Source organism: Armigeres subalbatus, chromosome 3 (assembly GCF_024139115.2).
Source record: "Armigeres subalbatus isolate Guangzhou_Male chromosome 3, GZ_Asu_2, whole genome shotgun sequence".
Classification (NCBI taxonomy): domain Eukaryota; kingdom Metazoa; phylum Arthropoda; class Insecta; order Diptera; family Culicidae; genus Armigeres; species Armigeres subalbatus.
In genome coordinates this window covers 304,489,248-304,503,679 of record NC_085141.1, presented here as the reverse complement: position 1 = coordinate 304,503,679, position 14,432 = coordinate 304,489,248, and the positions used below count along the sequence as shown (strand labels likewise).

Here is a 14,432-nt window from a genome sequence, read left to right as displayed (position 1 = left end):
CCCGGAAGCCTCCTTTCAAGAGGCCCGGAAGCCTCCTTTCAAGAGGCCCGGAAGCCTCCTTTCAAGAGGCCCGGAAGCCTCCTTTCAAGAGGCCGGAAGCCTCCTTTCAAGAGGCCCGGAAGCCTCCTTTCAAGAGGCCCGGAAGCCTCCTTTCAAGAGGCCTGGAAGCCTCCTTTCAAGAGTCTCGGAAGCCTCCTTTCAAGAGGCCTGGAAGCCTCCTTTCAAGAGGCCTGGAAGCCTCCTTTCAAGAGGCCCAGAAGCCTCCTTTAAAGAAGCTCGGAAGCCTCCTTCAAGAGGCTCAGAAGCCTCCTTTCAAGAGGCTCAGGAAGCCTCCTTTCAAGAGGCTCAGAGCCTCCTTTCAAGAGGCCTGGAAGCCTCCTTTCAAGAGGCTCGGAAGCCTCCTTCAAGAGGCCTGGAAGCCTCCTTTCAAGAGGCTTGGAAGCCTCCTTTCAAGAGGCTCAGGAAGCCTCCTTTCAAGAGCTCAGGAAGCCTCCTTTCAAGAGGCCTGGAAGCCTCCTTTCAAGAGGCTCGGAAGCCTCCTTTCAAGAGGCCTGGAAGCCTCCTTTCAAGAGGCCTGGAAGCCTCCTTTCAAGAGGCCTGGAAGCCTCCTTTCAAGAGGCTCTGGAAGCCTCCTTCAAGAGGCTCAGCCTCCTTCAAGAGGCTCAGGAAGCCTCCTTCAAGAGGCTCAGCCTCCTTTCAAGAGGCCTGGAAGCCTCCTTTCAAGAGGCCTGGAAGCCTCCTTTCAAGAGGCTCAGAAGCCTCCTTCAAGAGGCCTGGAAGCCTCCTTTCAAGAGGCCCGGAAGCCTCCTTTCAAGAGGCTCAGAGCCTCCTTCAAGAGGCCTGGAAGCCTCCTTCAAGAGGCCCAGCCTCCTTCAAGAGGCTCTGGAAGCCTCCTTTCAAGAGGCCCGGAAGCCTCCTCTCAAGAGGCCTCGGAAGCCTCCTTTCAAGAGGCCTGGAAGCCTCCTTTCAAGAGGCTGGAAGCCTCCTTTCAAGAGGCTCGGAAGCCTCCTTTCAAGAGGCCTCGGAAGCCTCCTTTCAAGAGGCTCAGAAGCCTCCTTTCAAGAGGCTCAGGCCTCCTTTCAAGAGGCCTGGAAGCCTCCTTTCAAGAGGCTCGGAAGCCTCCTTCAAGAGGCTCAGAAGCCTCCTTTCAAGAGGCCTGGAAGCCTCCTTCAAGAGGCCCGGAAGCCTCCTTCAAGAGGCCTCAGCCTCCTTCAAGAGGCCCGGAAGCCTCCTTCAAGAGGCCTGGAAGCCTCCTTTCAAGAGGCTCAGGAAGCCTCCTTTCAAGAGGCTCAGGCCTCCTTTCAAGAGGCCTGGAAGCCTCCTTCAAGAGGGCTCGGAAGCCTCCTTTCAAGAGGCCTCGGAAGCCTCCTTTCAAGAGGCTCAGCCTCCTTCAAGAGGCCCGGAAGCCTCCTTTCAAGAGGCCTGGAAGCCTCCTTCAAGAGGCCTGGAAGCCTCTTCAAGAGGCTCAGAAGCCTCCTTTCAAGAGCTCCAGAAAGCCTCCTTTCAAGAGGCTCGGAAGCCTCCTTTTAAGAGGCTCGGAAGCCTCCTTTCAAGAGGCCTCAGAAGCCTCCTTCAAGAGGCTCAGAAGCCTCCTTTCAAGAGGCCTGAAGCCTCCTTCAAGAGGCCTGGAAGCCCTTCAAGAGGCCTGGAAGCCTCCTTTCAAGAGGCCTGGAAGTCTCTTTTCAAGAGGCCTGGAAGTCTCCTTTCAAGAGGTCTGGAAGCCTCCTTGCAAGGGGCCTGGAAACCTTCTTTCAAGCGGCTCGGAAGCCTTCGTTCCAGAGGCTCGGAAGCCTCCTTTCAAGAGGCTCGGAAGCCTCCTTTCAAGAGGCTCGGAAGCCTCCTTTCAAGAGGCTCGGAAGCCTCCTTTCAAGAGGCTCGGAAGCCTTATTTCAAGAGGCTCGGAAGCCTTATTTCAAGAGGCTCGGAAACCTCCTTCAAAGTGAGTCGGAAAGCCTCATTCCAAGAGGCTCGGAAGCGCACTTTAAAGCGGCTGAAAAGCCTCCTTTCAAGAGGCTCGGAAGCGTCCTTTCCAGAAGCTCGGAAACCTCCTTTAAAGTGGTTCTGAAGCCTCATTTCAAGACCTGAGAAAATCAGTTGAAAAAGACTGAGAAATAGCCATTTGAAAATTTAGTTACCAACGATTTTCTGAACGATTGAATCCTAGTGTTGATAATTTTTACATTCATCATTTTCTTTTGCTTCTTTTGGTTTTCTGTACGAAATTGCGGATTACGGCAAATATCCGTAAGCAGACATGTTAGCTTTTTATGCTAATATCCCTGCTCGTCACTAAAAAAATAAGAAAATATAAAAGGGCAATGGGATAAGTAAGAAGAAAAAAACATTTATTTTTTTCTGCAGTAGAATTATTTTAATTTTTCTTCTAGATTTAGCGAGTCAACAAGGTTTATCAATTTCTTCCGTAAACCAACTATTTTTAACAGTATTGATGTGTAGTGAGATTAGAGTTACCATCCATCGCCAAATACTATTCGGTACCATGCGATCACGTCCAAAGATTAAATAATTGATTCTAATCAAAACGAAACTTTTCAAATACTTTATACAAAAACCCAATCACACTCAAAAAATGCTGACACACGTTCCCGTAAATACTGATAGATATCACGATACCACGAAAAACACTAATGTACAAAATATATTGCACGGCGGTCTTGATTGGTATTCAAGTAAATAACAATAAAGGCATTGAAGTCGTCGTGCTGCTTTTCAGTTGTAATCAAATACTAGCTGAAATGCCTAGTTCGAAGCCTATGTTGCCTTCTTGGCAGTTTGTCTTACTTTACCACCAAACGAAACCACTGCGCAAATCCCAAATCCAAACTCAATCGTGCAGTGCTTAATAATTGTTGTAATACAGGTAACAGTAGGTAGTGCGACATAGTGGCAGGTGAATTTGGGAAACATGCTTTAGGATGTAGCTACCTCTTGTTGCTTTTTACGACCTTGGTGGCGCCTCGCTTCAGTGGAACCCGCTGTTGTTGCTGTTGATCCAATCTCGCCCCGCCTCGGCCGATCAGTTCCATTTTATCGATCCGCTCGACGGTCACCGCCTGTTCCTTCTCCCGTCGGACGTCCTGCGTGGGCCTAATGAGCAGGTTGTTGCTGAAAATTTTATTACCCACACTGCGGTTGTTATTGCTATCGTTGCCCCGCATGAAGTTTTCATTCTCCAGGAGATTGGCTCTGATTTCGCGCTTTTTGGGGGGACCTCTGCGCTCGCCGGTTTGATGTTTGGACGTCGCTATCAGCTCAAACTGCTGCTGATGCTGATGCGGCGATACTTTCTTCAACGATCCCGAGTGGTCGGATTTGCTTCGATTGGTGGCAACCGGGAGGGTGTGCGTGTTGGGTTGTTAGTAGGGCAATCAAGGCATGGCCAATTAGAAGATGCAAAACGGGTTTTCGTGGGTGAAAGGCACAAGGTTAGTAAATTTTTATTATGGAATCGGTAAATGATTGGAATGTGGATATTAATTTTATTATGAAACAGTGCTTATCGGTGTTTTGCGATCTGAGACCATCGTTTGCTACGGACTGAAGCTGCACTTAAGTTTTTAACTCCACGATAGGTAAATGTATTCCATTCATTCCATTTGTGGTCACATCTCAAGTTTAATTCAAATGATTCGCAAACAAATGATTTGATTATAAAAAACGCTGGACAAACGCCCAAGTACATACTTATCACTGGAGATGGAGGAACTCATCGAGTTCAAATGGCTACGATGCCTCGGCAGCGGGAGATCCAAATCTGCCAGACTGCTGGTGGAGCCACCACAACTGAGACTGCCGGAGTACTTCTCCCGATTTAAGGCACGTTTTGACCTGTATGTAAGAAAACAGAATGCGGCGTAGCAAATTAGGGATTAGTTTCGCAAGTATAAAAGCCTCTCAGCGATAAGAGCACGCGCCACACTCGAACTCACTTGATTTGAGGTGCTTTGTACTGGATCCGAGCTTGCAACCTCTCTTTGGCGGCGGATATCGACTGACTGTTGTTGGCATTCTTGGTGAGTAAAGCCTTCTCGCGGCACCATTCGACGTGCCGATCGTACGCCTTGAAGCCAAAGCATCGCTCACAGTACGGGCAGGGTTCGTTCTGCTGCGATAAACTTCGTTTCAGGGTGGGTCGCGGAGTTGTGGACGACGAACTGGCGGTCATGGCCGCAACGGAACTGGGCCCGGTTGGGGTCGTCGTGCTGGATAGCGTTAGGGAAGTGGACATGAGATTGTTCATTCCGCTGCTGTCTTCGTAGTTTTTCCGCTGCGGAGTGGGAGTTTTGCTTGTGCTCAGCTTCCGCACGGGGTTAGTCTGAAAGAATAAAGGACGCATAACAAATAAATTAAAACTAAACACCCATCTTTATGTAAAAGGAGTAATTCTTGTTAATTTTAGATAAAAGTAACAAGAACATGCTTATTAGACAATAAAATATAGAACATCGTTGCAAATGCGTACATTTCATAGTACAAATCAGGGTTGATGGTAAAATAAAGTATCGCAAGAAAAAAAAACGTAGTGTACGAGAAATGCCAAAAAACTATAATTTTTGGGTTTAATAAATTTTTATTGCGAGTTGCTTAATTTTATGAGCGCTCATATTGCGATAAATAAACCTTATGTAAATCTGCTGATAAAGCTTCAGGCATCAAATGTTTTATGACTTTATGAACAGATCGAAATTAATTTATTGTCTGTTTTTTTTCGGTAATAATTACACTACTCAAAACGAAAGGGAGTAGATGAAAGTAATGAAGATACAGATTCGATTGACACCGCAAGCGAGCGGCAAGTGTGAAATTAATAGAAACTGAAGATTAGGAGAGGGCCATACTGCCTGTAATCGCATATCTGTCCTATATGAATAGGAAACCCAGCAAAGATGGGACAAATATGCGGTTACAGGCAGCATATGTGAGAACAAGCATTGTTGAAATCGCTGTTATTCTGCCTAATGTCCACCCAGAAATGGCTTGGCTAGTGATGTCACTGTACCAAGAAAGGTACATTTGTGATGAAGAGCGAGATAAATCCTATTTTGAACGCTAGAACAAAGCAACAGTTTTTTGTCTTTATGTGGTCAAATAAATATTTCTAATGATATTATTTACTTTTCAAAGTGTTTTATTTTAAAACAATTTCATAAGTCACACAACACAGCAGTCCTTTATTCAGAAAGCATAAAATATGGAATCATTGATAAGAATTGATGTCCCTTGATGCAAGAGCAGGGTTTGCAGGAATCGCTCTCAATAGATAACGAACAACGATAAAAGAGCTTGAGCTTTGAGCTTGAGCTTGATTGACTGCCCGTAGTTGCTACTCCATTATGACCAGATCAGCTGTTCTTGCACAGAGAACCAACAAATGTTTGCTTGGGACTAGCACTCATCTTCAATGTGCAAGTACTGGTGATCTGATTTGTTAAGGTCACACTGGCGCCTGCCACGTCAGAATGCAAGTCAATGTAGGAGAAATGGGGAGGAAATGATGATGCAATCACTCGCCCACTGCAAGCCGAATATACCTCTGCACTTGCCACGAGTTCATGCGGAATTTGTTGGAATTTTTGGGTTAGGTTCGAGGGGCAGAGTCTTGGGTCCCGTCTTGGTTAACGAGCTGGCCAATGTGATAGATAGGAGAAAGCAACTGATGCAATTTCTAATTGGATGTAGGAAACGAGCTTTTTTATAGTTCATTTCCAATTCTAGCACATTATAGCTAGAATACTCAAGTTGAAGGTATAGGAGAACGGTTTGGAAGTCCATTTCCAGTTCTAGCGATTGCTAGAACATGAGAAATATAGAGATAGATACAAAGTAGGAGAATGGAACGGACCTGGGATTGAACCCACGACCTTCTGCGTATGAGGCAGAAGCAGTAGCCATATGACTACCAAGCCCGTTTGATAACGAACAACGATAAAAGAGAGGAAAAAACTGTTCCGAATCATAACAAGCTATGATAACAATTTTTTGCAATTCCTGATCATAATATCTGGTTTACAGTTCGTCTTTGATTGATAAAACGGCCTACTTTTCCATACCAACGTAATGGGTGCTTTAATGAACATTATGTAACTCAAATGGGTTGCATAATATTCATTATAACACTCATTTGGGTGCTATAATGAAAAACCAACATCAGAACAGTAGTTACGTGACTACAGTTTGCTAAATTATCTTGGGAAAGTGTTCAAATAGTGTATTATCTGCGTCGTGTAATAAATGAAATAGTTTGATGGACATGACATAAAAAAAATCCAAAGGCAAGTACATCTATCGCTTCACGGCTTATCGAACTATGAAATGTGGCACGGTAACATAGAATATGATTGTTCTCTGCAACAACATAATTTATTGGCAAGAAGGATCATGTGGAATAAATTAGAATGAACAATTTTGGTACAGATCTATAAAACTAAAGCCTAAATCTATCGTCATTGCAAAAAATAGCGTGTGCAGCTCGTTGAAAAACTCGATTTTTTCAGAACTCGTAGTATTTATCTAACTCGGCAATCCTCGTTGGATAAATGTACAATTCGTGCTGAAAAAAACATCTTTTTGCAACTTGTTGCACAAACTACTATATTAAACTTGTATACAAGTGCAAAAAAACAGAATCAGATAGGCAGCCCCCACAGAAAAATGGTGATTCTCGCTTTGTTTTCACTCCTTTCGTGTTGGTTAGTGCACAGCTGTGTTGAACAAGTTGAAATGCATCATCAGAACCAGTGCTCCCCGCATTTGGAGCTTTCTAAAAGAAATTCATCATGGGGTATAGCATCCCGAATCAGTTCTCTATCATGACAGCTTGCGAAAAAAGTCTCTCGCGGTATGCTACATATCGTATATGTACAGGGATGATACAGGGGATGGACAAAATAATTAGGATAGGCTAATTTTGGGTAAAATTAGATGCGTTGTAACTACCTAAGTTATCATCCGATTTCGACAATTCAGGCATGCCTGAACTAGAAAATTAATGCAGTTTGACGGTATGTCCATAGAACCGACTATGGCCACCGGATTCCGGAGATATTCCGGGTTTTTCGGAGGTAGGTTCAAAACCGTAAATTTGAGGTGGATATTAGGAGAAGTTGTAGTTAAAAATTGAATAATATTAGTAACCACAAATGAAGTAAGGCTCTTGCTGATTAGAACCATATATTGAGATTTAGAATCGGACCAGAATCAAGTGAGATATGGCCATTTCTTTAAAATCTTTTCCGATCGATACTTATCAAAGGGGTCAGGCCACAACTTCATTTGAATCTCGCTTTTTGATAGATCGTCCACTATGATTTTATTCTAGAAGGGCTCCAATGTGTCCAGAATGAAAAACCAATTGAATAAACGAATCCTGGAGTCGCTGGGATGTCCCCGGGGAACCTGTGAATGGGGACATTTAAGTTTTAGCACCAAAATTAGTCATTCGACGGCTCTTTTTTCATGGTTTTCGATCAGGAAACGAAGTTTGAATATAAAATGGTCCATTGTCGGCTCTGACCGCTTCCAGGATCTACGGATTGGCCCCGGGTAACCTTTGGAAGGGGACATTTTAGTTTTACCACCACAACCGGATGTTCGACGACTCTTTTTTGATGGTTTTCGATCAGGAAGCGAAGTATGAATATAAAATGGTCAATTTACGGTTCTGACCGCTTCCAGGACCTACGGATTGGCCCCGGGGAACCTGTGGAAGGGGACATTTTAGTTTTACTACCAAAACCAGTCATTCGACGGCACTTTTTTCATGGTTTTTGATCAGGAAGCGAAGTATGAATATAAAATGGTCCATTGATGACTCTGACCGCTTCCAGGATCTACGGATTGGTCCCGGGAACCTGTGGAACCATTCGAAGGTTCTTTTTTCATGGTTTTCGATCAGGAAGCGAAGCATGAATATAAAATAATCCATTGACGGCCCTGGCCGCTTTCAAGACCTACGGATTAGCCCCGGGGAACCTGTGGAAGAAGACATTTTAGTTTTACCACCAAAACCAGTCATTCGACGGCTCTTTTTATGGTTTTCGATCAGGAAGCGAAGTATGAATATAAAATGTTCAATTTACGGTTCTGACCGCTTCCAGGACCTACGGATTGGCCCCGGGGAACCTGTGGAAGGGGACATTTTAGTTTTAGCACCAAACCAGTCATTCGACGGCACTTTTTTCATGGTTTTCGATCAGGAAGCGAAGCATGAATATAAAATAATCCATTGACGGCCCTGGCCGCTTTCAAGACCTACGGATTAGCCCCGGGGAACCTGTGGAAGGGGACATTTTAGTTTTACCACCAAAACCAGTCATTCGACGGCTCTTTTTATGGTTTTCGATCAGGAAGCGAAGTATGAATATAAAATGGTCCATTGTCGGCTCTGACCTCTTCCAGGACCTACGGATTGGACCCCGGGGAACCTGTTGAAGGGGATATTTTAGTTTTAGCATCAAACCCAGTCATTCGAAGGCTCTTTTTTCATGAATTTCGACCAGGAAGCGAAATATGAATTAAAAATGACCATTGACGGCTCTGACCGCTTCCAGGACCTACTGATTGCCTTCGAGGATTCTGTGAATGAAGACAATTTAGTTTTAGCACTAAAACCAGTCATTCGATTTTTGGTCAGGAAGCGAAGTATGAATATAAAATGGTCCATTGACGGCTCTGACTGCTTCCAAGACCCACGGATTGCTCCTGGAGAATCTGTGTAAGGGGAAATTTTATTGAAGGCATCATAACCAGTCATTCGACTTCTCTTTTCTAGTGGTTTCGATTAGGAATCGAGAAATGAATATAAAAGGGACCATTGAGGACTCTGACCGCTTTCTGGACCTACAGATTGGCCCAGGAAACCTGTGGAAGGGAACATTTTAGTTTTAGCACCAAAACTAGCCATATAACGGTTCTGTTTTCATGGCTTTGGATCAGGAAGCGAAGTATGAAGTAGGCAGGTTCCCCGTGAGCTATCCGTAGGTCCAGAAAACGGTCAGAGCTGTCAATGGTCCATTTCTTGTTCATACTTCACATTCTGATTGAAATCCATGAAGAAAGAGCCATCCATTGTTTGTTTTTTGTGCTGAAACTAAAATGTCTACTTCCACAGTTCCCCGGGGGCAATCCGTAAGTCCTGGAAGCGGTCAGATCCATTAATGATCGAATTTATACTCATACTTCGCTTTCTGATCACGAAAAAAAAAGCCGTCGATATATTGGTTTTGGTGCTGCAACTTAAATGTTCCTTTCTACTGGTTTTCCGGGGGGAATCTGTAGGTCCTGAGAGCGGTCAGAGTCATCAATGGTCAATTTTATATTAATACTTTGCTTATATTAAAGAAGAGCTGTCGAATGATTGATTTTGGTGTAAAAACTAAAATGTCCCCTTCCACAGGTTCCTCGTGGGCAACCAGTAGGTCCTGGAACCGGTCAAAGCTGTCAATGGTCCTTTTATATTTGTACTTTGCTTCCTGATCGAAAACCTATAAAAAGAGCCGTCGAATAACTGGTTTTAGTGCTAAAACTTATATGTTCCCTTCCACAGGTTCCCCGGGGGCAATCCTTGGGTCCTGGAAGCGGTCAGAGCCGTCAATGATCCATTTCGAATGGCTGGTTTTGGTGCTAAAACTAAAATGTCCCCTTCCACAGGTTCCTCGGGCCAATCCGTAGATCCTGGAATCGGTCAGAGCCGACAATGGACCATTTTATATTCATACTTCACTTCTTGATCGAAAACCATGCAAAAAGAGCCGTCGAACGACCGGTTTTGGTGGTAAAACTAAAATGTCCCCTTCCACAGGTTCCCCGGGGTCCAATCCGTAGATCCTGGAAGCGGTCAGAGCCGACAATGGACCATTTTATATTCATGCTTCGCTTCCTGATCGAAAACCATGAAAAAAAAGCCGACGAACGACTGGTTTTGGCGGTAAAACTGAAATGTCCCCTTCCACAGGTTCCCCGGGGGCAATCCGTAGGTCCTGGAAGCGGTCAGAGCCGTCAATGATCCATTTTATTTTCATACTTCGCTTCCTGATCGAAAACCATGTAAAAAGAGCCGTCGAACGACTGGCTTTGATGGTAAAACTAAAATGTCCCCTTCCACAGGTTCCCCGGGGCCAATCCGTAGATCCTGAAAGCGGTCAGAGCCGACAATGGACCATTTTATATTCATACTTCGCTTCCTGATCGAAAACCATGAAAAAAGAGCCGACGAACGACTGGTTTTGGTGGTAAAACTAAAATGTCCCCTTCCACAGGTTCCCCGGGGCCAATCCGTAGATCCTGGAAGCGGTCAGAGCCGTCAATGGACCATTTTATATTCATACTTCGCTTCTTGATCGAAAACCATGAAAAAAGAGCCGTCGAATGTCTGATTTTGGTGCTAAAACTTAAATGTCCCCATTCACAGGTTCCCCGGGGACATCCCAGCGACTCCAGGATCCGTTTATTCAATTGGTTTTTCATTCTGGACACATTAGAGCCCCTCTAGAATAAAATCATAGTGGCTGATCTATCAAAAAGCGAGATTCAAATGAAGTTGTGGCCTGACCCCTTTAATAAGTATCGATCGGAACCGATTTTAAAGAAATGGCCATATCTCACTTGATTCTGGTCCGATTCTAAATCTCAATATATGGTTCCAATCAGCAAGAGCCCTACTTCATTTGTGGTTACTAATATTATTCAATTTTTAACTACAACTTCTCCTAATATCCACCTCAAATTTACGGTTTTGAACCTACCTCCGAAAAACCCGGAAAATCTCCGGAATCCGGTGGCCATAGTCGGTTCCATGGACATACCGTCAAACTGCATTAATTTTCTAGTTCGGGCATGCCTGAATTGTCAAAATTGGATCATAACTAAGATAGTTACAACACATCTAATTTTACCCAAAATTTGCCTATCCTAATTATTTTGTCCATCCCCTGTAAGTGAGAGACTTGTTCTTTCTCTTTAGGATTCAATCCCTGTGGAAGAGCAAGAATGTTCCCTTAGGGTGGCCGAATGGTCCTGATGATAGAAAATGTAGCCACATAAAATGCAGGACACATTTAAGCCTTTGCGTGATGAGCAAATGACTCTGAAATAAGCCGCTGGAAGTGTATACAAAATATTTGCAAAGTTTCTCTATTTTGCATGATTCGTCGAGAAGTCATAAAACTTTTTTTACACGGATTTCCAAATTTTGAACTGATTTTTTTTACACGGAACGCATCCCCGTGTAAAAACAGAATCGGGTGTAATTATGTTTGTAATATTCAGTTATCGACCCTCTTTAGCCGTGCGGTAAGATGCGCGGCCACAAAGCAAGACCATGTCGAGGGTGGCTGAGTTCGATTCCCGGTCCGGTCTAGGAAATTTTCGGGTTGGAAATTGTCTCGACTTCCCTGAGCATAAAAGTATCATAGTGTTAGCCTCATTATACACGCAGTTAATAACCATGGAAGTGCCTAATGAACACTAAGCTGCAAGGCGGCAATGTCCCAGTGGGGGATCTAATGTCAATGAAGAAGAAAAAGCTTATACAAATAGTTATGGTAACTCGTTAGTATAAGCTTTTTCTTCTTAAACACTCAGTTTTTATTTCTATAACTCGTCAAAAATCCACACAGCAAAGCTGGCAAAAATGACATTTGTTAGCTGATTTTCGGCAAATTATTTGAGTCTCACCATCTCACCATATGAGTCTCACTTGGATACTCACCACTAACATACCATATGAGTCTAACTTGGGTGTTATGCTAACCCTTTACGCACCATGTGAGACTAACTTGGATGCTCGCCTTGCCACCAGATTCACGCTCTAGCACACTCTGACACACCATGTGGGACTTACTTAGGTTCTCAATTCTGACTTGCCATGCGAAGCTGACTTGGATAAGGTACCCCGGGGCAAGTGAAATTACGGGGTAAGTGGGTACTATGGCTGCCGATGAATCGATGAACGTTTTTAATGGTAACAATGTTCTAGAAAGATGAAGCAGGACTATCAACGAACCCACCCGACACAAAAATATTTGGAATTAAAACCATTTGAGGCACCATGCTAATGCTATTGTTTGATCATGACTTAAAACTCCCGAAAAAAGCCATTACTTTTATTTTGATTCAATGGATCTCCAACAGAATAGTCGTTCCTAAATATTTCATTGATGTGGAAGGCGAATAGTTTGAGCAAATTAATAATTGTGTGACATCAAAAATGATTCAAAAAATTTAATTAAGGCCAAAACTTGCTGTTACGGAGACACGGAGACGTTCGGACCTCTCGAAGGCAAACTCGTCCTTTTAGTTCAGAGTAAGCTTTAAGCTGAAATTATTTATTTTTACTTTTTGTTTAGGTTTTAATAGTTTTAGGTTACTCACAATATCTAGTCTTCTTCGTTCACAAATCCGTCCTCGTGTAACAAGTTTTTACGTTGAAATAAGTGTCCTTCAAACTATTTATTTAATGAGTGTTGAGTGTACAATTTTAATGTGTTTGCAATACTTACGATAGTAATTTATTAATAGAAACTAAGCAAAACTAACTTTTAATTTATTGAATTTCAACGTGTGTCGTGTGTCTAACAATTTGGAATCACAAATGACAACCAAAATTGTCCTAATTTACTGACATTTGCATGACGTCTTCGAAAAGTTACAGTTTCAGTTAACCAGTCTCAACCGTCCTTAATGTGCGTTACCCGGTGACGAGGGGTCCACAACTGTTGCGCACATACTCCTCCCCGTATTGCTGCAAGTTACTGCAGCCATACCTCCAATATTACGCACGTCCAGGACCGCCAGCTTAGTCACGGGCCGTACGCAAATTCCTGTTGAAGTTCTCACATCTGCACTTCTTATTCGTCCGTCTTTTCCAGGGTGCACTCCAACGACGACTCCTCGATTCCAGCTATTTCTCACCTTTTCGTCGACAGCAATAACTAAATCGCCAACTTGTAGCGGTCGCACCTCGTCGAACCACTTCGTCTGTCTTGCAATAACGGGTACATACTCCTTGATCCACCTTTTCCAGAATCTATCTAGCATTACCTTAACATGGTTCCAATTTGATCGCAGCACCGATTTTTCGTCCTGTGGTGCTACTGCTGGTTGGCATACCCCGTTGGAGCTAAGAAGCAGAAAGTGATTTGGGGTCAGCGCTTCATCCTCTGCAGCTTCCAATGGTAGATACGTGAGGGGGCGTGTGTTCACCATAGACTCAACTTCTGCTAATGTAGTGAGCAGTGTATCTTCATCGGCATTTCTGGGGATCTCCATAGCAGTCAACCCATTTTTTACTGACTTCACCAGCCTTTCCCATACGCCCCCCATGTGTGGAGCGTAGGGAGGGTTTAGCTTCCACTGTGTAACTGCATTAGTAAATGACGTTGATAGTTCAGCGTTCATTCGACGAATTTGTTCTCTGAGCTCTTTCCTTGCTCCTTGGAAGTTCGCATATATTTCCAACGGAGCACCACGGCGAGCTATAAATCTTCGGACAGCCATCTTGCACGATTCTGTGGAAAGAGTGAATGCCACCTCCAGGTGAACTGCCCTGGTTGTGAGGCAGGTGAACAGCGCCACCCACCGTTTGACCTTAGCTCGGCCGATTCTCACCGTCAGTGGTCCAAAATAGTCAAGGCCAGTATAAGTGAATGGCTTCACGTATGGCGCAAGTCGCGCCTCCGGGAGTGAACTCATTCGTGGAGCCTGTGGAACAGCTTTTTTCACTTTGCACAGTTGACAATTTCTTGCTACTTTCTTCACCAGAGCTCTAAGAGTGGACACGTGGTATTTCTGCCTCACTTCATTGACGATCGTCTCATTATTGGCATGGCCAAACTTGCGATGAACTTCGTCGATGATCAACGCCGTAACGTAGTGCCCTTTGGGCAGAATCACAGGGAATTTTACATCGCTTGCTAACCAGGGGGCTGCACCAATTGGACCATCCTTTCGTATGACACCATCAGCTCCAATGAAGGGGCACAACTTGTAGATCTTACTAGTTTTGTCTAACACTTTCGATTCACCGGTTGGAGCCTGTTGGTTTGATTTCAGCAACAAGTATTCGCTAGGAAACGCTTCACGCTGGACCAAGCGGAGTATGGTCCATTCTGCTTTCTGCAACTCATCACTACTGAGAATTCTGGAAACTGGCAAGTGTTCTCTGTTGACTGCCTTATGAATATTGCTGCAGAATCGCAGAACGTATCCTACGGCACGCACTAATCTTCCCCATTTGGAGAAGCGCCTAAAACGTATAGTTTCTTGTGACTCATTCTGTTGGTGAACGTAAAGTGATGCTCGCGTTTCTTCATCAGTGGTCCAGTTTTTGTTTTGTTCGGGTCACTCTGATTCATCTTTGTAGAGGAATTCTGGTCCTTGCACCCACCTGCTTCTTTTAGACGCTTTCGGACCAT

The 14,432-nt window shown here is 44.1% G+C and overlaps 1 protein-coding gene across 17 annotated transcripts in view; it reads right to left on the bottom strand.

Moving 5' to 3' along the window:
• Positions 1–14,432, bottom strand: part of LOC134225065 (formin-J-like) — a 455,409-nt gene that overhangs the window by 23,088 nt on the left and 417,889 nt on the right. For 15 of the 17 annotated variants that reach the window (XM_062704835.1, XM_062704838.1, XM_062704837.1 and 12 more), the window contains 3 exons: positions 3,951–4,336; positions 3,706–3,849; positions 2,947–3,336 (listed from right to left, as the gene is read on the bottom strand). In XM_062704835.1, coding sequence (XP_062560819.1) covers positions 2,947–3,336; positions 3,706–3,849; positions 3,951–4,336 — 920 coding nt within the window. The remainder of the gene's footprint in view (positions 1–2,946; positions 3,337–3,705; positions 3,850–3,950; positions 4,337–14,432) is intronic. The other 2 variants (XM_062704840.1, XM_062704841.1) reach the window with 1 other exon arrangement.